The sequence below is a fragment of the Somniosus microcephalus genome, chromosome 5, assembly GCF_052327205.1.
Source record: "Somniosus microcephalus isolate GS21.2 chromosome 5, FLI_Smic_1.0, whole genome shotgun sequence".
Classification (NCBI taxonomy): domain Eukaryota; kingdom Metazoa; phylum Chordata; class Chondrichthyes; order Squaliformes; family Somniosidae; genus Somniosus; species Somniosus microcephalus.
In genome coordinates, this window is record NC_140991.1 from 13322123 (window position 1) to 13349628 (window position 27506).

General features: G+C 49.7%; 1 protein-coding gene across 7 annotated transcripts in view; it reads right to left on the reverse strand.

Moving 5' to 3' along the window:
- LOC147116896 (uncharacterized) overlaps positions 1 to 27506 on the reverse strand; it is a 298183-nt gene that overhangs the window by 218224 nt on the left and 52453 nt on the right. For all 7 annotated transcript variants that reach the window (XM_085987101.1, XM_085987106.1, XM_085987105.1 and 4 more), the window contains exon 4: positions 18417 to 18545. In XM_085987101.1, coding sequence (XP_085843227.1) covers positions 18417 to 18545 — 129 coding nt within the window. The remainder of the gene's footprint in view (positions 1 to 18416; positions 18546 to 27506) is intronic.

The following is a 27506-nucleotide window of genomic DNA, read 5'->3' on the forward strand; positions in this document are numbered from 1 at the left end:
GCATGGGTTGACGATTGGTTAACGGACAAAAAACAGAGTAGGAATAAACGGGTCATTTTCGAGTTGGCAGGCTGTAACTAGTGGGGTATGGCAAGGCCTCAGCTATTCACAACCTACATCAATAATTTGGATGAGGGGACCAAATGTGATATATCTAAGTTTGCTGATGATACAAAGCTGGGTGGGAATGTAAGTTGTGAGGAGGATGCAAGGAGGCTTTAAGGGGATATAGACAGGCAAGAATATAATGTGGTGAAATGTGAAGTTATCCACTTTGGTAGGAATAATAGAAAAGCAGAGTATTTTTTAAATGGTGAGAGATTGGGCAATCTTGGTGTTCAGAGGGACCTGGGTGTCCTTGTACACGAATCACTGAAAGTTAACATGCAGGTACAGCAAGCAATTAGGAAAGCAAATGGTATGTTGGCCTTTATTACAAGAGGATTTGAGTATAAGAGTAAAGACGTCGTACTGCAATTATATAGGGCCCTGGTGAGACCACACCCGGAGTATTTTGTATAGTTCTGGTCTCCTTACCTAAAGAAGTATATACTTGCCATAGAGGGACTGCAACGAAGGTTCACCAGACTGGTTCCTGGGATGGGGGATCGTCCCCGGCCTCCTGTTCTCCCCCCGCGGCATTGCCAGCTGTTTTCCGAGAGCCCGGCACTTCTCCTCGGTGCCGGGCTCTTTTGCCGGCACTCGCGATCGCTCATCGCGCTGGTGCAGGCCCCTCCCCCTTAAGAATGGGAGGAAGGCCTGCAGTACCGCAGCGCGCCGTGCCGCAACGTGTGGCGCTGTGGCACGTTGCGCTGCGATATTCAGTTTCAGCGCCCTAAGAGGGACGCGGAGCACCTCGAACCTCGCCCCGTGTCCCTCTTGGGGCGCTCAAGCTGAATTTCCGGCGGTCGCTGCTGCTCCGATCGCAGCACAAAATCTGGCGCCCAGGCGAGCTTGGCGCCCCGTTTGCGGCTCAAACCAATTTCTCCCCCATATAGTATTAAATTTTAAGTTTCTTAATTTGAGTGGTTCTTTCCCCCCGGTGACAGAAGGAAATCATGAATTGATAAATTAACCTCTTGGCCTCTCAACAAGAGGCACAATGGATTCTCTGTTTTCCTTTTCTTTTAAACAGGAGGCAATGGATATCAGGGCTGCATGAATGTTGATGGTGCAAGATTACCGAAAGTAGTTCTTTGACGTAAAACTGGCTTCACAGAGTTACAAAACGACCTTAGGAAATGTGTTGCAAGGGGAGAAGCAGGGGGAGCGCGCGCAGGGCTTCGCTGCTATTGCGGACTTCCCCGTGGTGCAGGAGGCCATTGATTGCACACACGTGGCTTTGCGGGCGCCATTACAGAATCCTGAGGAGTTCCGCAACCGCAAGGGGTTCCACTCCCTCAATGTCCAGCTGGTCTGTGACCACCGGCAGATGATCATGGCAGTCAACGCATAATTCCCTGGGAGCAGCCACGATGCGTTCATCCTGCGGCAGGCCTCAGTTTCTGACCTTTTTGAGGGCCCGGCTCACCCACGAGGCTGGCTTCTTGGCGACAAGGGCTATCCTCTCTGCCCATGGCTCATGACCCCACTCCGTTTGCCCGCCACCCCGGCAGAAGAGCTTTACAACACCAGCCATCAGGCGACCAGGAACATTGTGGAGCACACTATTGGTGTGCTCAAACAGCGTTTCCGCTGTCTAGACCATTCGGGGGGAGCCCTGCAGTACTCGCCGGAGCAAGTGGGTCACATCGTCGTCGTCTGCTGCATGCTCCACAATTTGGCCATTCGACGAACCCAGCCAATGCCAGCCGACCCTCAAGGTCCAGCAGTGCAGGCGGACGAGGAGGAGGAGGAGGAAGAGCAGGCGGACGAGGAGGAGGAGGAGGAGTGTGATAAAAATGCTAACTTCCGGGAAGTTATGTCATCACTTCCTGTGAACTATGAACTGTGAACTATGAACTGTGTACATACCTCACTTCCTGTCATATGTCACTTCCTGTTGGACTGGTATAAATACTGGTCTGTTCAGTATTGTAAGAGGCTTCTACCAGAGGCATGGTAAAGACCTCTCTTGTATATAGTGTGTTTATAAGTTACTTAAAGCTTACTTTAAAGTTACTTGATGGTAAGTCTCCTTTTTCTTACATCAATTTAAGTAACTTAGTATTTACACTGACAAATACTAGACCTTCAGACAAACTCGGAAGTTAAGGATCCAGGGAACCACCCATCATGGAGAAAATCCTTAGACCTATTCGTCTGGACTTGGACCCGAATACACCAGCAGCTGGCAGGGTATGGAAGCATTGGTATCGTACTTTTGAGAATTTTCTGGATGAATGTAAAGTGGATGCTCCTGCTAAATTGAAGATACTTGTCAATTATGTGACCCCAAAAGTGTTCGAATATGTTGATGACTGGGATAATTACGAAGAGGTGATTCGGGCACTTAAGAAACTGTATGCGAAGACCCCAAATGAGGTCTATGCTAGACATCTACTGGCCACAGCCCGACAAGGGCCAGGGGAATCAATTGACGAATTCCTGCAAGAACTTCGCAGACTCAGCGTAGATTGTAACTTTCAGGCAGCCTCAGCTGAGCTGTACCGCCAAGAAATGATTCGTGATGCTTTCATCTGCGGGATTGCCTCTCCATTTATACGCCAGCGTCTACTAGAAAGTAAAACACTTGAGCTACAAAAAGCTTTTGACCTAGCTTGTTCACTGGATTTGGCAAAGAGAAATGCAGACCTCTATCAGCTGCCCAGATCTCGATCTGCTGCTGTAGCTGCAACCAGACAATTCAAGCGGTCTCAGGTGAACCCTATCATGGGGGAATCTAATTCTGATAATTCTGATGAAGAAGAGGAGGACGACCCCACTTTAGCAGCCTCTTGGCAATCTAGGAAGGAATGCTTCTTTTGTGGAGATGCTTTTCACCCTAGGAAAACCTGCCCTGCTCGCAATGCAATCTGCAGTTATTGCGGGAAAAAAGGACACTTTGCTAAAGTTTGCCTATCAAGGGCCTCTACGAGGGCCAATCCAGCTAAGACCTACCGAACTGCCCCAATTAGGGCCTATCAAGATGCTCCAGCTAGGACCTATCAAGCTTCCTCTCGAGCTCTCTCCCGAAGAAGCACACCGAGAGTTTTAGCCACTCTCTGTGCAACGACACCAATTACAGCTGCTTGCCCACAGAACCTGTCTCAGGCAGCCACAAAAATTTCAATTAAAGGGCATACCTTAGATGCCTTAATTGACTCAGGAAGTACTGATAGTTTCATTAAGGAACAGATTGTTGCGAAATTGAAACTACATGTCTTCCCATCGGACCAGGCAATTGCGATGGCCCAGTCATCACTTAATACCAGAATCTCCGGCTTTTGTGTTGTTGATATGACACTTCATGGTCGTATGTATCCCTCCACCCGACTTTCGGTGCTCAAAGACTTATGTAGTGATCTCCTCTTAGGGCTGGACTTCCAAAAACAGCATAAGAAACTCACCATTGAGTTTGGTGGATCCAAACCCGGACTTACTATTTCTAATATACCATCTAAATTACCTTTTTGTGCATTATCAGCAGCTTCACTTGATGAACCCTCATTATTTGCCAGTATTCCGCCTCAATGCCAACCGATAATAACGAAATCGCGGCGCTTTAATCAGGAAGACCAATCTTTTATTGCGGCTGAAATCTCTCGACTTCTAGCAGAGGATATCATTGAACCATGTTCATCGCCCTGGCGGGCTCAAGTCGTCATTGTCAAGAACCCTCTAAAACCTCACAAACAGCGACTATGCATCGATTATTCGCAAACCATCAATCAATATACCGACTTGGACGCCTACCCATTGCCACGCATTGATGATATGGTTAATAAACTGGCCGAATACAAAGTGTTCTCAACTTACGATTTAAAAAGTGCCTATCATCAGTTACCCTTGAAGGTCTCAGATAAGCAGTACACAGCCTTTGAGGCTAATGGACGGCTGTACCAATTTCGTCGCCTCCCATTCGGGGTTACTAATGGAGTGGCTGCCTTTCAACGGGCAATGGATGGCCTGGTTAAGCAGGAAAACCTAAGGGACACTTTTCCCTATCTTGATAACATTACCATTGCAGGTCACGATCAACAGGAACACGACTCCAACCTCCAAAAATTTCGGGATGCCCTCCATCGCCGTAATTTGACCCTGAATGAATCCAAATCTGTTGAGTCGCAACCGACCATCAACATCCTTGGCTACTGCGTAGGCAATGGTATCATTAAGCCAGACCCAGAAAGACTTCGCCCGCTCCAAGAGCTCCCGTCACCTAAGAATCCGGCTTCTTTACGTCGGGCTCTCGGTCTGTTTGCATACTACGCTAAATGGATTCCTCATTTTTCGGACAAAATCCAACCCTTGCTGCATGCTAGATCATTTCCACTGGGAACAGCGGCTGTTGCAGCCTTTAACCTTCTCAAAAAACAGTTGGAGAAAGCGGCTCTTCACTCCATCGATGAGAATCTCCCTTTCGTGGTTGAATGTGATGCCTCGGAGGTGGCGATCTCGGCTACTCTGAATCAGGAAGGTCGTCCTGTAGCATTTATGTCCAGGACCTTACAAGGTGCCGAGCTACATTATCCTCCGGTTGAGAAAGAAGCCACAGCCATCATAGAGGCAGTACGGAAGTGGAACCATTTTCTAGCTCGCCAGCACTTTACATTGATCACGGACCAACGATCAGTCGCCTTCATGCTCGATAATCGAAAACGAACCAAAATTAAGAATAATAAAATACAACTTTGGAGGATGGAACTGGCCTCTTTTGGTTATACCATTCTCTATCGGCCTGGCAAGGAGAATGTGGCCCCGGACACCCTCACACGGGCATTCTGCTCCACTATGTCATCCTCCACTCTCATGGATGTCCACAATGGTTTGTGTCATCCTGGCGTTACGCGCATGCTACATTTCGTACGATCACGGAATCTCCCTTTTTCCACTGGAGATGTAAAGAAAATATGCTCAGAATGCCGGCTTTGTGCGGAATTAAAACCTCAGTTCTTCCGCCCCTCAGCTGGTATACTCATACATGCAACCCAACCGATGCAACGACTTAGCATCGATTTTAAGGGCCCAGTGCCCTCTTCAACTCGGAACACATATTTGCTCACCATGATCGACGAATATTCACGTTTTCCGTTTGCCTTCCCCTGCTCCAATATGCTGGCGTCCACAGTAATCTGCTGCCTTGAGCAGGTATTTTCTCTCTGTGGCATGCCGGCTTATATTCACTCAGATCGGGGTCCATCCTTTATGTCAAGGGAACTCAAGGACTACCTCTCAGAACGGGGAATTGCTACAAGCAAAACAACACCATACCATCCCATCGGAAATGGGCAGGTAGAGAGGTATAACGGTATCATCTGGAATTCCGTACGTCTCGCTTTAAGATCTCGGGGCCTACCAGACCAGCAATGGGAAACAGTGCTTCCGGATGCATTGCACTCTATACGGTCCCTGCTTTCTACAGCCACAAATACTACACCTCATGAGCGGTTCTTTGGATTCCAGCGTCGCTCATCTCATGGGACATCACTCCCGTCATGGCTAACTACTCCTGGACCTGTATTACTCCGAAGATACGTTCGGACGTCTAAAAATGACCCTCTCGTAGACGAGGTTGAACTAACCGATGCCAACCCCACCTATGCAAACATACGATATTCCGACGGCCGAGAATCTACTGTATCATTACGGGATCTGGCTCCCTGCCCACCAGGACCTAGTGGGACATCGGGTGATGGCATTTCACCAGGAAACTCTTGGGACCTATCGGGTACCCCTCTCCAGGATCCTGATCGGACACCAACTAGCTTGGTGCCGGTAGAACCCCGTGCTCAAGGTTGCGACCCTCCCAGTACCGCGCATGAAAGTACTGATCCGCCACAGACCAGCTCTGCACCTCCCTCTGAACAGAGGCAGTCCGACTTTGAACCTATTGGGGCTCGTACTCGAAGCCATGATCTCCCCGACCCTTCACAGGGCAATCCAGGCCACACAGACTCTGACCAATGGCCAACCGCATGTAAGCGGACCAGCGACCCTCTACGACGGGAATCCAAACGGGTGCGACTCTTCCTTGTTCGGCGGCTGCGGACCAAAAGGTAGACCACAGCCTTCTAATCCTGCAGGAGGGAAGAATGTGATAAAAATGCTAACTTCCGGGAAGTTATGTCATCACTTCCTGTGAACTATGAACTGTGAACTATGAACTGTGTACATACCTCACTTCCTGTCATATGTCACTTCCTGTTGGACTGGTATAAATACTGGTCTGTTCAGTATTGTAAGAGGCTTCTACCAGAGGCATGGTAAAGACCTCTCTTGTATATAGTGTGTTTATAAGTTACTTAAAGCTTACTTTAAAGTTACTTGATGGTAAGTCTCCTTTTTCTTACATCAAGGAGCATGCGGACGAGGAAGATGGGAGGGTTCCTGAAACTGGAAAGGCCGTCCGTCAGAGGCTCATAAGGACTCGGTTCTAGGCCCCTCTGACGGAATGATGGGTGTTATTCGTACCGCGTGTTGTGTCCATGTATAATAAGACACATTCTCCCCGTGTTTGCGTGGGTTTCCTCCGGGTGCTCCGGTTTCCTCCCACAGTCCAAAGATGTGCGGGTTAGGTTGATTGGCTACGATAAATTGACCCTTAGTGTTAGGGGGATTAAATACGTGGGGTTACAGGGATAGGGTGGGATATGTGTTGGTGTAGGGGTTACGGGGATCGGGTGGGATATGCGTCGGTGCAGGCTCGATGGGCCGAAATGGCCTCTATCTGCACTGTGGGGTTTCTGTGATTCTGTGATTCTGTGACACAGGCTGCAGGAGAACGGTACAACAGGTGTTTACTAAACGTGGCTCACACTGGAACTGATCTGTACAGATTACTACTCAGTGCTATATACAGGTGTGGTCACTGCCGGTACTGCAGTATACATGAGCTGTAAAAGATAGTTCCCCCCTTAAAGGTATATACATTACAATTCCTCCCCTTTTAGATTAACAGTACCATAACACTCATTTAACAAGTAAATATCAAACTAATTACAATTAACACTTTTAACATGCAACATTAGCTGAAAATAGTCTATTTATATATTCAGTCTTTGGGGAGGCTTCCTGATCCTTTCTGGATAGCGCCTTTCCCGAGTGTCTTGCTCTTGGTGCGGAGACGATCCTGTCGTCGGTTGGTTCATCAGCTTCCGATGCTACTGTTTCTGGGGTAGATGCGACCTGTACAGCGGGTTCATCACCAGGTATGTATGGGCGAGGCATGGGGTTGACTTGTTCCTGTGACTCTAGGATCTGGTCAGCATGGCATCTCACGATGCTCTCCCCAACGTCCACTGTGTACATTAGTGTGCCCTGCCGTGTGCATATCGTTCCTGGCTGCCATTTTTCTGTTCGGTAGTCGCGGGCCAAGACTGGTTGCCCTACATTGAAGCTCCTTGCTGGCTTCTCATGGATGTGCTGGAATTGCTTACTCTCAACATCTCTTTGTACGTTTGGTCTGAGCAAATCCAGGCGAGGTCTTAACCTTCGGTTAAAGAACATCATGGCTGGGGCCTGGTTGGTGACTGCATGTGTCGCATTCCGGTAGGAGAACAGGAAATTGTCCACCTTGTGCTGCAGCGGAATGTTGTCATTGTACATAGCCTTTGTTGCCTTCTTAAAGGTTTGTAAGAACCTCTCAGCCAATCCATTTGTGGCTGGATGATACGGGGCGGATGTGTAATGCCTTACCCCATTCTTTTTCAAGAACCTCCGGAACTCTTCGGACACAAACTGTGGTCCGTTGTCGGAGCAAATCTGTTCTGGCAAGCCATTCCTGGCAAAAATGGTCCGTAGGACTGCAATAGTTTTCTCCGTGGTGGTGGAGGACATTTTGATGACCTCAGGCCATTTCGAGTGCGCATCCACGGCTATTAAAAACATTGAGTCCATGAATGGACCAGCAAAATCAATATGCACCCGTTGCCATGGAGATGAGGGCCACTCCCATGGGTGTAGAGGGGCCTGTGGTGGTGCATTTTGGACTTTCTGGCATCCTGAGCAGCTCTTGGTCAGGTCCTCGATTTGTTTATCGATTCCCGGCCACCACACATAAGCCCTGGCTAGGCTTTTCATTTTTACCCCTCCCAGATGACCCTCATGAAGCTCATTGAGCACTCTATCCCTTAACTTGGGTGGAATTACCACTCGGGATCCACACATCAAGGTCCCCCGGCACACTGACAGCTGTTCTCTCCTTGTCGAGAATGCTGGCAACAATGAGTCGCCATGTGCTGGCCATCCCTTCACCATCAAATCACATACCCGAGACAGTGTCGGGTCATTTCGGGTTTCCTTTTCGATACAAGCGTTAGTTACCGGTAGGTATTCAACTATAGTCGAATGGAATATTTCGACAGGATCCACTGCTGGTGCTTCCTCCGCAGTAGGCAGTGGCAGGCGTGATAGCCCATCAGCATTTCCATGCTGTTTCGTGCCCTTATATTCAATCGCATAGTGGTGCGCCCCTAGAAAAAGTGACCATCTTTGTAGTCGTTGCGCAGTCATCACCGGAACGCCCTTCTTCAGATTAAAAATGGAGACAAGAGGCTGGTGATCAGTCAGCAAGGTGAATTTCTGCCCGTGCAGATAGTGATTGAACTTTTTCACTCCCCACACTAGGCTGAGGGCCTCCCTGTCAATCTGGGCGTAGTTACGCTCGGCTGAGGTTAGTGATCGTGACGCGAAGGCTATTGGCCTCTCTGAGCCGTCCGAGAATTTGTGCGACCGCACCGCTCCAATGCCGTAGGGTGACGCATCACATGCCAACCGAATTGGTAATGCTGGGTTGTAATGGGCCAATACCTCTTTCGATGTGATTAGTGTTTTGCTCTTCTGGAAAGCTCGTCTACATTCGTCACTCCACTTCCATGGCACCCCAGTTTGCAGTAGGGTGTCCAGTGGGTGTAGTATTGTAGACAAATTTGGCAAGAACTTATGGTAGTAGTTTACCAGTCCGAGGAACGACCTCAGTTGTGACACATTTTCCGGTGCTGGAGCCTTGACTACTGCCTCAATCTTCTCTGGGGACTTATGTAACCCCTCTTTATCGATAACGTGGCCACAATACGAGATCTGTTTTCTAAAAAACTCGCATTTGGGGCGGTTAGCTCGGAGCCCATATTCCTGCAATCTAGTGAGCACCTGCTCCAGGTTGGCAAGGTGATCACTGTCATTTTCGCCCGTGACCAGGATGTCGTCCAAATAACACTGGGTCCCTGGGATCCCTTACAGGACTTGTTCCATTGCCCTCTGCAAAATAGCCGGAGCTGATGCTACCCCGAATACCAGCCGGTTGTATTGGTAGAGACCTTTATGGGTGTAGATTGTGAGGTATTTTTTTAATGCTCCTTCTACCTCCATTTGCAGATACGCCTGGGCCAGATCAATCTTAGTGAAGCGTTTCCCTCCAGATAGCGAGACGAAAATATCTTCAATCCGCGGAAGTGGATATTGTACAGTGTGAAGGACCTTCCTTGGTTCCCCAGGCGTGCTGCTCAACGACTTTTTCATCACAGGGACGATGGGTGTAGCCCACTCGCTCCAGTCTACCTTGGACAGTACACCTGACCGTTCCAGACTCTCCAGCTCTGCTTCGACGGCTGGGCGGATCGCATAAGGTACCGGTCTGGCCTTAAAAAATTTTGGGCTTGCGTTTTCTTCAATTTTAATCATCGCTGTCATGCCTTTTAGTGTTCCTAGTCCTTGCTGGAACACTTCTTTCGCGTCAGTTAGGATCTTTGACAGTCGCCCAGGTGTGACGTCGTCATCCTTTTTGTCAGCCACAGTCAGTGCCTGTATGGAATGCCAATCCAGTTGTATTTTCCGGATCCATTCACGTCCCAGTAATGGTGGTCCTCCATCTTGCAATACATACAGGTCTAGTTTTGGTGTTTCCTTACCGTTATATATAATGGTCACCCTTATTTTTCTTTTGGGGTAGGCTTTTTGCCCAGTGTACGTCTTCAAAATAATTTTTGTGTCTCTCAAGGGTATGTGTGAGAATAGCCGCTCGTAGTCCCGTCGGTTTATGACTGTTAGGGCTGATCCTGTGTCCAATTCCATCTTTACCTGGACTCTTGCTAACTTGAGAGTGACCCAAATGGTTCGGTGATCCTCCGTTGTGATCACATTATGTAGTTTCAGACAACTCAGTTCCCTGCTTTCGGAGTCGTTATCACTCTTTTGTTCGTCTGAACTATTCTCCGTCATTTTATGTACCTTCTTGTACTTTCCTTTGGTAGGTTTCTTATTGCTGGTTTTCTTTTCCGACCTGCAGACTCGTGCTATGTGTCCTACTTTTCCACACTGTCTGCACACTTTGTCTTTGAACCAGCAATCATTCTGGTCGTGTGTTGTTCTGCCGCAGCGATAGCACTTCTCTGTTCCATATGACATTTCGTTTGTGCCATATTCTTGCGGTCTCTGTTGTATCTCTGCAGCGCCCCGTGCTGCTGCTTCATATGATACCGCAATGCTGAAAGCCTTTTCCAGCGTAAGGTCCTTTTCAGATAAAAGGCATTTCTGGGTTCCTTCACTTTGAAGCCCACACACAAACTTGTCCCTTAAGGTATCTGCGAGTCCCGCTCCAAACTGGCAGTGTTTCGATAGTTTGCGCAGTTCTGTTAAATAATCAGCATTGCTTTCATCCTTATGCTGGTTCCGTTTGTGAAACTTGAATCTTTCTGCTATCAGCAGCGGTGTTGAGTTTAAATGTTCCTGTAGTATCGTTACTATGTCTTCAAAACTCTTTTCCATTGGCTTCGTTGGGGTTACTAGATTTCGTAATAAACCATACGTCTTTGCACCCATTAAATTTAACAATACCAACGCTTTCTTGTCATCTGACACCTCATTTGCCTTGCAGTATACCTCTATTCGTTCGACATATGTAGTCCAATCTTCGACTTCATTGTCAAATGCGGTGATACTGCCTCTCTTTGGCATTTTGGGTATGGTTTAAAATGGCGTCTCCCAATGACTTAAAATGGCGTCTCCCGCGCTTTTCTTCCTCCCCCGCTGCTGCCGACGCCGCTGCCGGTGGTTCTCGTGGCAATGGCGGTGCCCTGTAGGTTTTGCGCGCTTCTCCTGCGCTGCTGCCAACGCCGCTCTCGGCGGTCCTCGTGGCAATGGCGGCACCTCGCGGGTTTCTGTGCGTCTCTCGCTCCCTCTCTCCAACGCTGCTCGGCCCCTGAACACCAGCTGCGCCCTGTGCGCTCTGCCCTCTCTCTCTCTCCCCCGTCGATGCTGCTCGGCCCTTTGCTGTGCCGCTCGGTCGGGCTCTAGCCCGCCGTTGTCCGGGAAGGGTCTGCGCACTACCTGTTGCCAGCCCGTTTCGCTGGACCACCTCGACTGGAAAGCCAAGCCTGGCTCTCGACAGCCTCCCCCGCAATTCTCGAGTCTCTGCTGGATGACTGGGTGGTTGCCCGTGGTCGACGCCCGAGTCTCTGGCCTTGACCTCCAATCCACTGATCTCCAGGAACGAATCCCCGGGAGGTGATGCAGAGTTGCAGGTAGGTTCGAACTTGCCTTGTTGCCAATGTTGTGTCCGTGTATAATAAGACACAGACTGCAGGAGAACGGTACAACAGGTGTTTACTAAACGTGGCTCACACTGGAACTGATCTGTACAGATTACTACTCAGTGCTATATACAGGTGTGGTCACTGCCGGTACTGCAGTATACATGAGCTGTAAAAGATAGTTCCCTCCTTAAAGGTATATACATTACACCGCGCACTTCGGCTCGTACAAAGCCTATGAAGGCCACCATGATTGTAAATAGTTACGAGTACCATTGCAAATAAAAAAAATTCTTTATTGTCAAAAAAGTGCTTCCTTCCAGCATAACAATGTCATGTCAACAGAAACCATAACTAACAAAATAACAGATAACTCTCTGGCAAAGCCGCAAAACTAAACAAACCATCACAAACAATCACAACAGGTGAGGGCGTCCTTGAATTTGGAGAAAGGTACGTCTCAGCACCTCCCTCTACTGCTGGCCCCTTGATGGAGACCGACTTCTCTTTCGCGGTCGGCCCCTTCCCTCCCTGCAGCTCCTACATAATTGAACCCCAGTGGCGGCGTCAAGGCTGGGGGACACCTGCTGACTGTCTGGAAGCGCAGAAGCCCCTGAGGGACGGCATGGACGACCTCTGGGCTTGGAGGGCACGGAAGCTGGCTGCTTGAACTGGGCATGGCTGGAAGCAGTGTGCCCTGCAGGTGGTGGCAGCTGCACTGCAGACGTTCCAGCGGTAGCATGAGCAATGCTCACCTGCCGAGAGAGGACACCTGCACCATGGTCGGACGACACACTGGCTCTCTGAGGGGACCGGTTTGGATCATCCACCACAATCGACTGCTCCACTGATTCATGGCCTCCTGTGGTACTGGAAGGGCCCGGGGTGATCCTGGCTGATGCAGATAGGGTGGCAGCAGTGAGAGTTCGCGTTGCCTCAATCTGGGTGTGGACGAGGCCAGCAAGTGACTGCGTGGCAGCAGTGAGGACCTGTGTGGCAGGTGCCAGTGCTTCGGAGAAGCCCTGGACAGTCCTCTCCATTGCTTCGGACAAGGCCGGAGCAGTCCGTTCCACTGCCTCGGACAAGCCCTGGACAGACCTTTCCAGGGATTGTCTGAAGCTCTGAACAGTCCTTTCCATAGCGGCCTCAAAGCCCTGGACAGTCCTCTCCATTGGTGCCCCGAAGCCCTGGACAGTCCTCTCCATTGCTGCCCCAAAGTCCAGCACACTCTTTGCCAGTGTGTCGATCGACTGAGGCATCCTCCCCACTGCAGCCATAAGCTCAGTGTGCCTGAGCCGGGCCTGGGTGCTCATTTCAGCAAGGCTACGCACCTCCTCTGCACTCTGTGCAGCAGTCATCGTGCCATGCCTTGCCCTCCGGGGAGCCGGTCCCCGAACTTGCCTACCCCCCTCACGTTGCTGCATGCCGCTTGTTCCGGCAACTGGCTCCTCATCAGAGCCCCCCCCTCTCCCCTCCAGGGAACTACTATCCCCAGTCTGCAGATGTGTAGGCTCCCCTGAGGCTGGAACGGATGGTCCGGCTTCCTCCTGATCCTCGCCTCCGGAGGCACTGGCACTGGCAGCTTCAGGGCCCGGATCCCGAGCTGGTGATGCAGCATCTGAAAGCAGGGAGGTGGAAGAGTGGCTTTAGCAAAAGGACAGCTTGGCAGCAAGGGATGCCAGATTGCGGCAAGTCTATGACATGGCTCCACAGTGAGAAAGCATGCTGGCGGGGGGACCAAGTGGAAGGAGACAGTTGTAAAAGGTGAGAACCTTACCATCGCTGTCGACAATGGGGTTGGCAGCTGCAGTGGTAACAGGACCACTCAGCCATCCTCCAAGAATCTGGTGCACTCTCTCCTCGAGATCCGTGAGAGTGACCACTTGTGGAGGTCCTCCACCGGTTCGAAGCTGGTCTTTGCGAATCTTCGCCAGCTTGGACTGCAGGGGAAAGGAGGGGAAGTTATGTTACATGATGCCCTGAGTGATCATCTCATGCCCCCCATGGTGCAAGAGCCCTTACATGATGCCCTGAGTGATCATCTCATGCCCCCCCATGGTGCAAGAGCCCTTACATGATGCCCTGAGTCAAATGTGGATGTGTGTGCCCAGAAAGGGCCATCGGTGCTTGCTGGCAGATGGCCAATGGGGCACAGGCCACCCTGTAGCCATAAAGACAGGTGCAAATGAAGGGATGCAGAAGTATGCAGAAACAACACTCACCCTGACGACCCGAGTAAGGTCGTTGAATTTCTTTCTGCATTGGACAGGGCTCCTGGTCACCATGTTGTTGGAGTTGACCCTCTGGCATACATCCCTCCAAGCTCGTCGGTAGTCCTTATGATTCGGCCTCCTGCCATTGTCTGGGTACAGAACATCTCGACGGCGCTCCACTGCGGCCACCAATTGCTCCAGAGCCTCATTGCTGAAGCGCTCTGCTCTCTGTCTCACCCTCTCCATTTGGTCCAAGTTTTTAGCACCAGAGAAGGGCCTGCGCCGATTCTGAGGCCTACAAGGCGCAGAGTGTGGATGCTGAAGCTGACTGACCCACCCCTTTAAGAGCTGGCCGGCGCCTGGATGTCTCGTGGTTATCGGTAATTGAGAGCACCTGCGCTGCGCCCGTCCGCGCCGATATTGGGTTGCGCCGGAAGTTTAGCGCCTTAGGAATCCCGTGCAACACCTGAATTCGCGCCTCAATCACCTTTGGGGGCGATGCAACCCAATATCACGTCAGGTGGCGATAAGTTGTGTCTGGCTATAAACTTTGCGCAGCGCCAATTCTAACGCCTCAAGCGGGGCTATACCCAATTTCTAGGCCTATGATTTCTTGATATTATGGTACACTGTAGCTTTCAATGTATTATGATGTTCTCTGTCTGTTTCATGATGTGTAGTATTGGCTAAATGAGACTTAGACTAGTAATCATGTACATGCTGCTTAGACAGGCCCTTAATAAAATTGTAGCGGGAAATAGAGAACCCGGTTAGAGGAGAGTGTAATGTCCATGTGTAATTGAGACACGGACTGCAGAAGTTGGTTATAACAGGTGTTTACTGAATGGAGACAAAACTGGAACTACTATACAAAGTTACTACACAGGCTTATATACAGGGGTGGTCACTACTGGTACTGCAGTATACAGGGGCTGCAGAATATAGTTCCTTCTTCAAGGTACATACACTACAATTCCTCCCCTTTTAGCTAAACAGTACATAACATTCGATTAATAATTAAATAACATATTTACAATTACAGTTGCTATATACATTAGCTGAAGTTAATCAATTATAAATTCAGTCTTTGAGGAGGCTTCCTGATTCTGTCCGGATAACGCCTCTTTCGGGTATCAGGTTCTTCTGGCAAAGTTGATTCGGAATCAACGTCATTGTTTGGTTCGTCTGCTTCCAATATCACAGATTCTGAGGTAAATGCAATTGGTACTTTGGTTTCATCACCAGGTGTATAGGATCGTGGTGTAGATTTGACGTTTTCCAGTGACTCTGGAATCTGGTCAGCATGGCGTCTTACAATGCTCTCTCCAACGTCCACGGTATACATTAGAGGTCCTTGCCATGTGCAGATCGTTCCTGGCTGCCATTTCTCTGTGCGGTAGTCCCGGGCCAAAACTTGTGCAATGTGTCCCATCTTTCCGCATTGCCTGCATGTTTTGTCCTTGGACCAGCAGTCCTTCTGGTCATGGGTTGTTCTGCCGCAGCGATAACATTTTTCAAATCCCCGTGTCATTTCATGGGTGCCGTATTCCTGTGGCTTTTGCTGTATTTCCGCAGCTCCCCTTGCTGCTGCTTCGTACGATACTGCCACGCTGAAAGCCTTATCTAGCATCAGCTCTTTCTCTGGGTTCCTTCACTCAAGAGTCCACAGACAAATTTGTCCCGTAGGGTATCTGCCAGTCCTGCTCCGAACTGGCAGTGCTTTGATAGCTTGCGTAGTTCCGTAAGGTAATCAGCATTGCTCTCATCTTTATGCTGATTTCTCTTGTGGAATTTAAATCTTTCTGCTATCAGCAGCGGTGTAGGATTTAGGTGTTCCTGTAGGATAGCAACAATTTCGTTAAAACTCTTCTCCATCGGTTTGACTGGAGTGATCAGGTTCCGCAATAGGCCGTACGTTCTTGCGCCCATTAAGTTTAGTAGTACCGATGCCTTTTTCTCATCGGCTACTTCATTTGCCTTGCAATATACTTCGACTCTTTCCACATATGTGGTCCAGTCTTCTATTGCATTATCGAAGGCAGTGATATTGCCAGTCTTCGGCATCTTGGAGATCTAAGATGGCGCCTCCCGCGCTTTGCCTTCTTCCCCGATTGAACAAAATGGCGCCTCCCGCGCTTTGCCTTCTTCCCCACTGGATTAAGATGGCGCCTCCCACGCTTTCTGCCTTTTCCGCTGCTGCCAGCGCTGTTGCTGGCGTTTTTATGCCTTGATGGCGACGCCCTATGGTCTTCGCGCTTCCCCCTGCGCTGCTGCCGACGCCGCTCTCCGCGGTCCCCGTGGCAAACTGCAGCTCCTCGCAGCTTTCTGCGCTTCTAATTTCTTTTTCTTTTATTTACTGTTCCCATCGTCAGAGCAGACCCTATGGACACTTCCCTCCCTCTTCTCGGGTCTGTACACTGCCCGGCTTCGTAGCACCGGCCGCGCCCTGTGTGCTCCACCCTCTCTCTCTCTCTCCTCTTCCCGACAACGCTGCTCGGCCCCGTTGAAAAGCCACCCGATCGAGCTCTAGCCCGCTGCAGCCCAGGAAGGATCAGTGTACTACCTGCCACCAGCCCGATTAGCTGGAACACCATAGACTGGATAACCAAGCCCAGCTCTCGACAGCCTCTCCTGCAAATCTTCGAATTCGATGAATCAGAGGGCGGTTGCCCACGGTCGACGCCTGTTTCTTCTGTTTGTTTTTTCTTTTTGGATTTCTTCCTTCTGGCTTCGACCTCTAATAACTTCGCTTCAGGGATGGATCCCCGTGAGGTGGTGCAGAACTGTAGGTAAGTTCGGATCTGTTCGTTGCCAATGTAATGTCCGTGTGTAATTGAGACACGGACTGCAGAAGTTGGTTATAACAGGTGTTTACTGAATGGAGACAAAACTGGAACTACTATACAAAGTTACTACACAGGCTTATATACAGGGGTGGTCACTACTGGTACTGCAGTATACAGGGGCTGCAGAATATAGTTCCTTCTTCAAGGTACATACACTACAGAGAGCTCCATCAAATATGGAGTATAAAGGACCAAAAGGATGATTACCAACAGAAAAAGTAAGACCAAGGGGGCCCATTGAAGCAATATGTATATTTCTATATATGTTTATGCAACCTAATGTTAATAAAATGTAAACCCAAGGTGATCTAAGGCGAGATCAGGAGGAAAGTTAAGGGGTAAGATGAGAATTGACCCAGAGTAGTTCCACTCAGGTTCAAAGGAGGGAATGTTGGAATACTTTAATAATATGGTTCAAACCGAACATGGTCAAGTATTCCGTCTCGCCTTGCTTCGGGCATTTGGCAAAGCGGGCGGTGCTAGAGGGAAGCTTTTCGTCTCTGTGTGAACAAAATGAACTGAGCCACAAGAATCAGGCACCCAGATAAGGAGCACAGTTGCTAAAGCAGCAACATACCACAGTAATTGATAGCATTCAAAGACTGCTAAGGCAGTCAGAGCCGTGGAGGCCCACAAGGCCATAAGGGGGGCTGTACATAGAAAAAGATTGGCCTACGCATTCCTGAGTACAATAAACAAGCTGGTGAGATAGAGATGGAGGTTGAGGTGATTGGGATACCATGTAAAACAGCTCATCTTGAGTTGTTAAAGTGGCGTCAGCTTGGTGGGATAATTAATGACTAAGTGATAAGGCCAGAGATGCATATGTGAAGAACAAAGAAGTCGAATAATATAAAGACAGGGCATGCTGCACCCAAAAGTTAGAATCCTCAGGACGGTGGGAGGTCCACAGCCAAACAGGCAGCCGAAGGAACCGGAACTGATCACTGCGGGGCCGAGGAACCAGATTGTATTGCTTGCTTGTCATTTACTTGCATGTAGTTCAATGTAGTCTGAAAACAGTTGTATTATAACACTGTTAAGTCAATATATATTAAAGATTGTTGTTGAATAAACCACTCATGCCTGAATCACGCGGAAGTTATTGTTGAAGGACTAACAACCCTTGGTTGTGATAGTAACTATGGAAGAAATCCGCTTTCAATGGCATTACTCGGTTGGGCTCGAGTAAAAGGTTTCAAAATAACAGGTGCCTTAAGTGGGGTCCTTCAACAGTAGTGGGACTGACGTGGTGCTGGAGACACAACAGACCATACACACTACCAAAAGCTGGAAGACAGCTTAACGCAAAGAAAGATATGATGCGTGCCATAACCGCCAACCTCATTTACCCACAAAACAGCGAGAGCAGCAAATTATTCATAGGAAGAGGTAAATTCTAGAGAGCTAGCGGAGGCTGTTAGCCAGTATGAGCATGACCGAGACAAGAATGGGAGGACCAGGGTCCGGAACCAGGACCTCCTGACATACACAAAACTCCACAAACAGTGATGAGACCCGTATGGATAGTAAAAAAGAATGTGGCAGGCAATGACGTGGGGTTCTCTAACATTCCCTGGGCATCCTTGTGTGAAAGTGTTCATCTCAATTTAAGATTGTGCATGCAGAATTTGGGAAATCTTTTGTGATTTACATTTTACAACCCTTCAGTTGAACTCATTGCCCACTCCAAAACATCCTGTTGAACATTAGTACTTTTGCTGACTCACCGGCACAGGTTCCAGGAATGGGATGACTGCTAAGATCAAATTGATCTTGTGCTCGAGACGGAAACAGCAGATTGGCCATCGGGTCATTTGGATCAACAGGTACCAGATTCGGTCCGACATTTGCTGGCACTGTCAAAAGAGAGGAAGAATAGAAGTTTTCATTCAACATTTGCAAGTTAATAAATCTAACAACTGGACATGCTGAATGTTGTCATCAAACAGGCACAAGTACAATAGTGCCGAATAAATAGATTTTCTTTGGGATATGAAATGATTCTGATTCTGTAAATATTGTAAACATATACCTGTATCTGGTTTCTTGGTCGCCAGTTAGAAAACACTACTCGTCAGATCTGTTATTCTGTCAGATGTTTTGATAATTCACATCTCAAAATACTTATCAATCCAATCCTTTTTCTCTTGAGCATATTTGCTGACTCCCAGTCACTGAACCCGGTAATGGAATAACTAACAGCGTCAGAAATAGTTTAGTGATTTGACGAGAACAGGCAAAGTAACAGAGCAGCACCATGAGCACCACCACACTGTTCAGCACGAGTCATCTTTTACACTGTACTGAGATTTCAAAAGCCGGAAAGCCGACCCGAACCCGCCTCGAACATGCCCACTTCCGACCTTAACATACCCAGGTTGGGGGACGGGTGACTAACGGCAGGTGGACTGGAAGGGGCATAACCAACATTAGGGAGCTGACCACCTAAATAGAAGAGGGCATAGAGCCATGGGAGATGGCGAGATTGTTGGCATAGTGCAGGCTGCAGGTCAGTGGGTGCAGACCTACACATTCAGTATGGCATCCCGACAAAGCAACAATCAGAAACTTCCTGACTGTTCTCTGGCTCCTTAAACTCAAGGAGGGGGAGGGGTGGGGGCGAAATTCATTATCGCCCAGGAATGGGCGCTAACTTCTGAAAAGTTTGAAATTTAGCGCCAGGTGCTAATGAATCTTGCTGCACGCAAAATTCAGTGTCATCGCTCAAAGAAAGGATGGGAGCGCTAAATCAAGCGCTAATGACTGAGCTCAGTGGTGTTAGACTCAAAGTGCTGAGCAATTTCAGGTGCAGTCTAATCGCTAGTCATCATTGCCACAGGCTCTTTCCAGTTCTTAAAGGGGAGGTTCAATCATGCTGCAGAACCTCATTCTCAGCATTGCTGGTTCTGCAGCTGTCTCAGCAGCTGAAGACCAAGGAGAAGAAACCAGACCACTGAAGGAGGTGTCATTATGGCAGATCAATGGCCCAGGGAGAGAGCTCGCAGATTCTGTGACCAAGCATTGGGGGCATTGGTCTTCACTGTGGAGAGACGGAGGGCGGTGCTCTACCCGGCAAGTGGCAGGAGGCCCTCACCGCAAGTCTTCCACACCATGTGAAGGGAGGCAGCCCAGCAGGTCTTGGGCAGCACTGTGGCCCCCCCAGGACCACACACAGTGCAGGAAGAAATTTAATAATCTCACTTGAGTGGTAAAACATAGAAACATAGAAGATAGGAGCAGGAGTAGGCCATTCGGCCCCTCGAGCCTGCTCCGCCATTCAATGAGATCATGGCTGATCATCCAAACTCAGTACCCTGTCCCTGCTTTCTCCCCATATCCCTTGATCCTTTAGCCTTAAGAAATATATCGAACTCCTTATTTGAATATATTTAATGAATTGGCCTCTACTGCCTTCTGTGGTAGAGAATTCCACAGGTTCACCACTCTCTGGGTGAAGAAATTCCTCCTCATCTCTGTCCTAAATGGCTTACCCCTTATCCTTAGACTGTGACCCCTGGTTCTGGACTCCGGGAACATCCTTCCTGCATCTAGTCTGTCTAGTCCTGTTAAAATTTTATAAGTTTCAATGAGATCCCCTCTCATTCTTCTAAACTCCAGCGAGTACAAGCCCAATCAACCCAATCTCTCCTCATACGTCATTCCTGCCATCCCAGGTATCAGCCTGGTGAATCTTCGCTGCACTCCCTCCATGGCAAGAACATCCTTCCTCAGATAAGGCGACCAAAACTGCACACAATACTCAAGGTGTGGTCTCACCAAGGCCCTGTACAACTGCAGTAAGACATCCTTGTTCCTGTACTCGAACCCTCTCGCTATGAAGGCCAACATACCATTTGCCTTCTTAACCGCCTGCTGCACCCGCATGCTTACCTTCAATGACTGGTGCAGAAGGACACCCAGGTCTCGTTGCACTTCCCCTTCTCCCAATCTATTGCCATTCAGATAATAATCTGCCTTCCTGTTTTTGACACCAAAGTGGATAACCTCGCATTTATCCATGTTATATTGCATCTGCCATGCTTCTGCCCAATCACCCAACCTGTCCAAATCATACTGGAGTTTCTCGGCATCCTCCTCACAGCACACACGCCCACCCAGCTTTGTGTCGTCTGCAAACTTGGAGATATTACATCAGGGTGAGTCAATGCTTCAACAAATGTTACATACCACCATCTGAACCTCAGTCTGCACACACTGCCCAAAGCACCCCCAGCACTCACCCACCAACAATCTCCACCTACCAACACTCTGAGCAGGAGGAAAGAGTGCTGCAAATCATTGGGCACCAGGTGGTGGGCGCTGTGGCCACCGGCGACGTTGACTACCTTGGGGGCAACAACGGTATGTTCATCCTTACTCCTTCTTCTCACATCCCACTTCTCCCTCACCCCACAAGCCTTTCCCACTTTCCAGCTAATCATGCTGTATGCATGCCTTTCTCCCTTCCTGACCCCCTCCCCTCACTGTAACCCGACTCTTGTGCCTTTCTCCTTTCCTGACCCCCTCCCCTCACCGTAACCCGACTCTTGTGCCTTTCTCCCTTCCTGACCCCCTCCCCTCACCGTAACCCGACTCTTGTGCCTTTATGCTTTCAGATAATGAGCAAGCAGCTGAGCAGCCTGCCCCTGAGGGCACCATAGAGAGCGAGATGGAAGAAGAGGAGGAGGAAGAACGCACCGCGTCACTGCATGTCTCACCCGTAGGTACCAGCTCAGATACTGGCACTACACATTCTTTAGAGGCTAGTATAGTAGCGGAATCTGCACAGGGTGATGCACCGGGGACGAGCAGGCTGCAGCAAGGCCAGGGGGAAAGGGTAGCTCGGGAGTCAGCACCCCGGAGGGCGAGTTCTGCTGCACAGGTCTCAGATGAGGATCTCGATGGGGAGGCCTGTAGAAGGGTGATGGGCATGCACACCGAGGCAATAGGTGCAATGGCAAGGGTGCCTGAGAGCCTCTCGGAAATGGTAAGGAGTGTGGAGGAGTCCACCTCCAACATTGTACAGAGCTCTGCGCACACCATGGAGCCCATCCTTTACAGTCTGCAAAGGATGGTGGACTCCCAGAGAGACCGTGGTGACCCAGACCTGATGGACGATGTCGCAGCTTCCATTGCAGCACAGGCAGAAGCCATGCAACGTCTTAGTGCTGTAATGCAGTCTATGCTTGGTGGCATCCAATCTCAGACTGCTCTCATGCAGTCTCAGCTTGATGCTATGCAAGCTCTGACTACTGCCATCGTGGCTGGGTCAACTAACATCCACCGGGGCTTTCACGGTGTCGCAGCAGGCCAGCAATCTGTGATCCAGCAGATTGGTAGTGATGCTGAGGTGCTGCCACAGAGGAGTGGCAGTGGGTCAGTGGAGCAGGAAGCTGCTGTCCCCTCTCAGCATTCCTGCTCCTACCACTGGCACTCCGCCATTGCCCTTGTCGCTGCCTGTCATCCAGCCAGCAGACTGCTGCCACCCATGCTGAGGTGGTGCAGTCTACAGGCTGGCCTTCCAGGCCCAGAGCTAGTCAAGGGCCTCCTGCAAGGCCACCTGAAGTCTCCCGCACGGACACTCAGCAGCCTTCCACCCGCTGTGCTGCAGCCAACACTTTATAGGAGCATTAGAGTAGGTAAAGGCACAGTAACGAGGGGCAATAAGAGATTGCACAAGGGTGAATAGCTAATGTTATTGTTGTAAATATTTGTTCCTTGGTCATTGATAAATGTATTAATTGGCTTTGGATGATTTTGTGGTGTCTCTCATTTCAGCTTTACGCTATGATATGGCCTGCGACAAGAGATGGAATGATGGGGATGTGGTGAGCAATGGGGATCTGGGGTTTAATTTATTGGAACCGCAGTCTGAGGAGACGGTCACGGACTGCCCTTCCAGGAGGCTGATTTTGAGTGGCTGCCTCCTCCCTCGCTCCTGTTCCTGCTCCTCCTCCTCATCTTCCTCTTCCTCCTCATCCTCCACCTCCTCTCCCTCTTTCTCCACCTGAGGCGGCCCCGCAATCCCTGGTGGCAAGGGCTGGGCCCTCATGATGGCCAAGTTGTGGAGCATGCAGCAGACCACGACGAAATGGGACACCCGCTCCGATGAGTACTGGAGGGCTCCTCCGAAGTGGTCAAGGCAGCGGAACCATTGCTTGAGTGGCCCGATGGTCTGCTCGATGATGATCCTGATGGTCTTCCCTTCTTCTTCTTAGGCAGTCCCTCGGAACCGAGGATGACTTGCTTCCACGTTAAAAATGAGTTCGCAGGTGACTGATGAGTCCAATGCGGAACCTACAGTCTCTGTCACAGGTGGGGCAGACGGTGGTTGAAGGGGCGGGTGGGTTGGGTGCTTGGGTTGACGTGCGCTCCTTCCACTGTTTGCACTTGGCTTCTGCTTGCTCCCGGCGAAGAGACTCGAGGGGCTGGATTTTGTCACTGGGGCGGGCTGGGGTCGTGTAATCCGCTTTTCGTGTTAGCCACCCGATTCTAAATCGATGTGGGAGAAGGAAGCGATTTTAACTTAAGTGGGCAATTGAGTTCCAGCGTGTGGGAACCCATGGCCCAATTCGTTTTTTCAGTCTGAAACTCGCCTCCGATGACATCATCATTGCTGCTGCATTTAATGTCTGCAAGAAGCCTTGCTTCTTCTGTAGACTGCCAACCTTTTGGCCTTTGTTGTGAGAGGGACCTGGAGGAAGAATGGCCAACCAGAGAGCTAGGGCTGCTCCCAGGTTTGATGACGTTGAGCAAGAGCAAGAGCCAATGAAGAGGTGCTCTTCCCTTCTTGAGGGAGGAAGAGGCCTCCCCAGCAGACCAAGGCTGTGTGGATCCAGGTGGCAGAGGAGGTCAACTCATTGTCGATAACCCGCAGAACCTGGATACAGTGCAGGAAGAGGTTTCATGACCTTCTGGGCACTGGAAAAGTGAGTATGACTTTCCCATCACCCTCAATCTGATCTCCATTGCCTCTCCTCACCAGCACTCAGCTTTAGCAATCTCTTCCTCCACATCCCACTTGACACTGACATCCCTGCACCCTTACCCATTCCCTCTCTCTCTATGGTCACATTCACCTAACTATTCGACTATGCAGCCCTCACACTCCCTATCACTGTGATGCTATGAAAACAACTTACAACACACAGGGAGGGCCCTTGGTCTTGCCACCTCACTCCATCTTTGTCTCCTTCTAAGCATCTATGCTATGGATTCTCTACACTCACTCCTTCATTCTCACTCAAACTCCACTTGTCTCCCTCATTGCAGGAAAAGAGAGCTCAAAATAAAAGAGAACGAGCGAGGACAGGGGGAGGGCCACCATCAGTAGCCCACCTCACCCCCTGGGAGGATGCAATCCTGGAGATCGTGGGAGTGGAGGAGGATGCGCAAGTGGGGGACGGACAGAGGGGTGCATCACAGCAAGCTGGTGACAGAATCGTTTTCCATCTCTCTCATTGACATTGCATGAGTCACTGATAATGATTCTGAAGCTCTAACAGATGGACTTATGATCATCTGCAATATGCAATGTGCATGTAACCTTGGCATCACATCTCTGACTCTTTCCTTTACTCCCCCACAGAACCATCGACAGCACCCGTCCCCACTAGCCAGGAGAAAGAGCCTGAGCATCCAGACAACTCAGAGGAACCTGCAACCTCTGAGGGCGCAGCGACAGCAGAATTCAGCGCACCCAGTACCAGCACAGACACTCACACCTCGGTGGGACCTTCGCGAGATAGAGTAGTGTTGTCACCTGGTGTATCACAGCTCACAAGAGAGCATCAGCAGATGGTGGAAACAGGGACAGCAGTGGAGAGTCCTAGTCGGAGGGCGCAGGACTCTCCCAGCTCGGCTCAGCTGCATGTCGACCCTCTGCCTCTGGGTCCATCCACAAGATCAGCGGTGCTGGAACTCCAGGAACAGATGCAGGAGTCTCTGGCAGGTTTTGTCTCCAGGGTCGCTGCGAGTGTGGAGCGAATGGAGGAGTCCATTGCGAACATGAGCAGAGCCTTTGTGGAGTCATTGGCGCATGAACGCATCATCATGGAAAGGATGGCAACCTCCATGGAGGTGATAAGTCGCCAGAGTGCAGAAAACATGGTGAGTGTTCTGAATAGAATGACATCTCTGGAGGAGCGATGGTCAGCTATTGAACAGAGAAACCAGACCTTCATGGAAGTCCTTCTGAGTAGGACTGCCAGTGCAGATACGGATCCCCATAGCCCCCCTGATGTGCAGCAAGGTGCTCTCAAGCCACTTGCAAGCGCTGAGGAGGACCTGACCCATGAGAGGGAAGTTGGTGGCAGACATCAAGGAAGTGGGGGCTCCTCTCCAAGCGCTCACACTTCCATGCCACTGCAGAGCCCTCGGTCAGAGCCCCACCAGAGTCCACACCCAACTGAGATCGGCGTCTCAACCCCTGCACAGCCACAGGAGCAGCAGACTGTTGGCGAGCCCTCACAGGTTCGCAACCCCAGAGGACGCCCGCCAATCTGGAGATCCTAGGAGTAGTAACCTACCCAACAATATCGCTCTCTGTTATCTGTCAACAAACAAAAACGCCTTTAAAAAAAATTAATTCACGGCAGGGAAGCTCATTGACCAAATGAGCAGCAGGAAGGAGGTCCTGTTCTCTTTCTGATAGACGATGGTGCTACGAAAAATTAATCAGCAGGCATGAAGAAAGGTGGCAGAGCAGCATTATCCCCAGGACCTCATTACAGTGCTGAGAAAATGTAATGGTCTAACCAGGACTGCCAAGGTAAGACACCCCTTCGCATCTCTCTCACTCCCTGTACAGCCTTGCACGAACTGACTGTTAGCCACAACTTTATCAATCCTCTCCTTCCCCGCTTCCCATGCCTCTCCTCAGATCAGCATGGAACACATCACTGCACCTCCTTTCTGCTTTCCCTCACTCTCAAAACCTGCTATTGCCCTCACAACTACTTCCTTCTCTTGGCCACACAGGCTGCTCCTTCCTGTCACATTAAGCTGCCTCGTGCACCTTAAAAACCCTTAAACTGGGCACATTTTAACCAACTTCAAATGGAGGGAGATTATGAGAAGAGGAGGAGGAGCTGGCCACACTCACTAGAGGGCCAGCTCATGTGCCAGTTTTGATGACCAGGTCAGTGATGTGGACTTTAGGAAGCTTGCATCACAAGTTGGAGAGTACGGGTGAGTCCACTTACAACTTGTGTGGGGTTCTAGCAGATAGAACCAACACTCTACAGTCAACAATGGAGCATGTGATCACTTCAAGGGTGCTGCAGCTGGGTCCTCCCTGCAGGAGCCTGTGACACCTCTCAGGGTTGCTAATATTGAGCTATATAGGCGCTAAGCTCAACCATCTCCTACACCCTGGGCAAGCTCGGAGATCCAAACGCTTGTTACTTCATTTGAATCGCGGATATGCTATATTCTATTCTCCTGCAGATCAATAGGATTCCTGACCTGCAACCCAATGTCAAATGTAGTTGTACAATGGGAATGGAATATTTTGCCATCTCTCAGTACGACTGCATGTCTGGAGCAGTACTAAAGCAGATAAAAGATCATTTAAGAGAGGCATGAGGGCCTTGTACCAAGGTGTGGGCATTAGTGTAAGCCAGTAAGCCTTATTGAAACCTTCGTTGCAGAATATTTTTGTAATAGCTGGTTGACGTAATAAAACTCACTACGCACTTGGTTTGAGTATAAAGCAAGGCTTTAATCGACTTATTTCAGAACATGGAGGTCTAGCTGTATCCACTAGCTCCTTGTCTTTTACAAAATGTCCCTGGCAAGCTGGGGCCAACGCCCGAGTATTTATACTCCTTGGACGGCGCCACCAGCTGGTCGTCCAGTGTTATTTCATAGGTAGTTTCTCAATGATGAGATTTATGACACTGGTGGTCCTGAAATGTTAGTTAACATGATATTTAATGTTGGTCCTTGGGCAGATTTAGTTTGCAAGAGCGTGGAAGGGCTGGGAGAGATGCGGGACATGACAATGCAGGGGAGTAGGTACTGTTCAGCTCTTCAAGAACTGCTGTGAAAGAGCTACAGAGTGTTGGAGCCCTGCTGATTCCTCACCATCCCCTATGCCAGTGGTGTTGTCTTCCTCGTCATGCTGAAGATTCTCGTCCAATGGTGGCTCCATGTGTTGAGCCCATTGCAGAGCAAAGTTATTGAGCATACTACAAAACTACAATTATGCCAGGACATGTTTTCGTGGCTGGATTGCAGGATGCCACCAGATCCGTTGAGACATTGGAATTGTTGCTTTAGGAGTCCGATGGTTCAGTGAGGCTTCTAGTTGACCCAGTGCAGTTTGGCCATCGAGCGCGTGTTCCTGAGAAGCGCGCGAGCCAAGTGTGCAGGGCATAGCTGTTGTCTCTGGATAAATAATCCAGAGAACATGTGTTCAAATCCCACCATGGTAGTTTGAGAATTTGAATTCAGTTTTTATAAAAGCTGGAAATAAAAAGCTAATATCAGTAAAAGTGACCATGAAGCTGTTGGTTTGTGGTAAAATCCCACTGGTTCACTCATGACCTGAAGGGAAGGAAAAGTGCCAATCCTACCAGATTTGGCCTATATGTGATTCCAGTCCCATACATACGTGGTTGACTCTCAACTGTTGTCTGCAGTTGCCCTGCAAGCCATTCAGCTGCATCAAACGCTACTCAGGGCACCGGGTGTGGGCAATAAATGCCAGTCTTGCCAGTGATGGCCACATGCTGAGAATTTTTTTTTAAATGAGTGCTTCCTGACTTGTACCATCCATGGCTTGTGGGTGAACATAAGAACATAAGAACATGAGA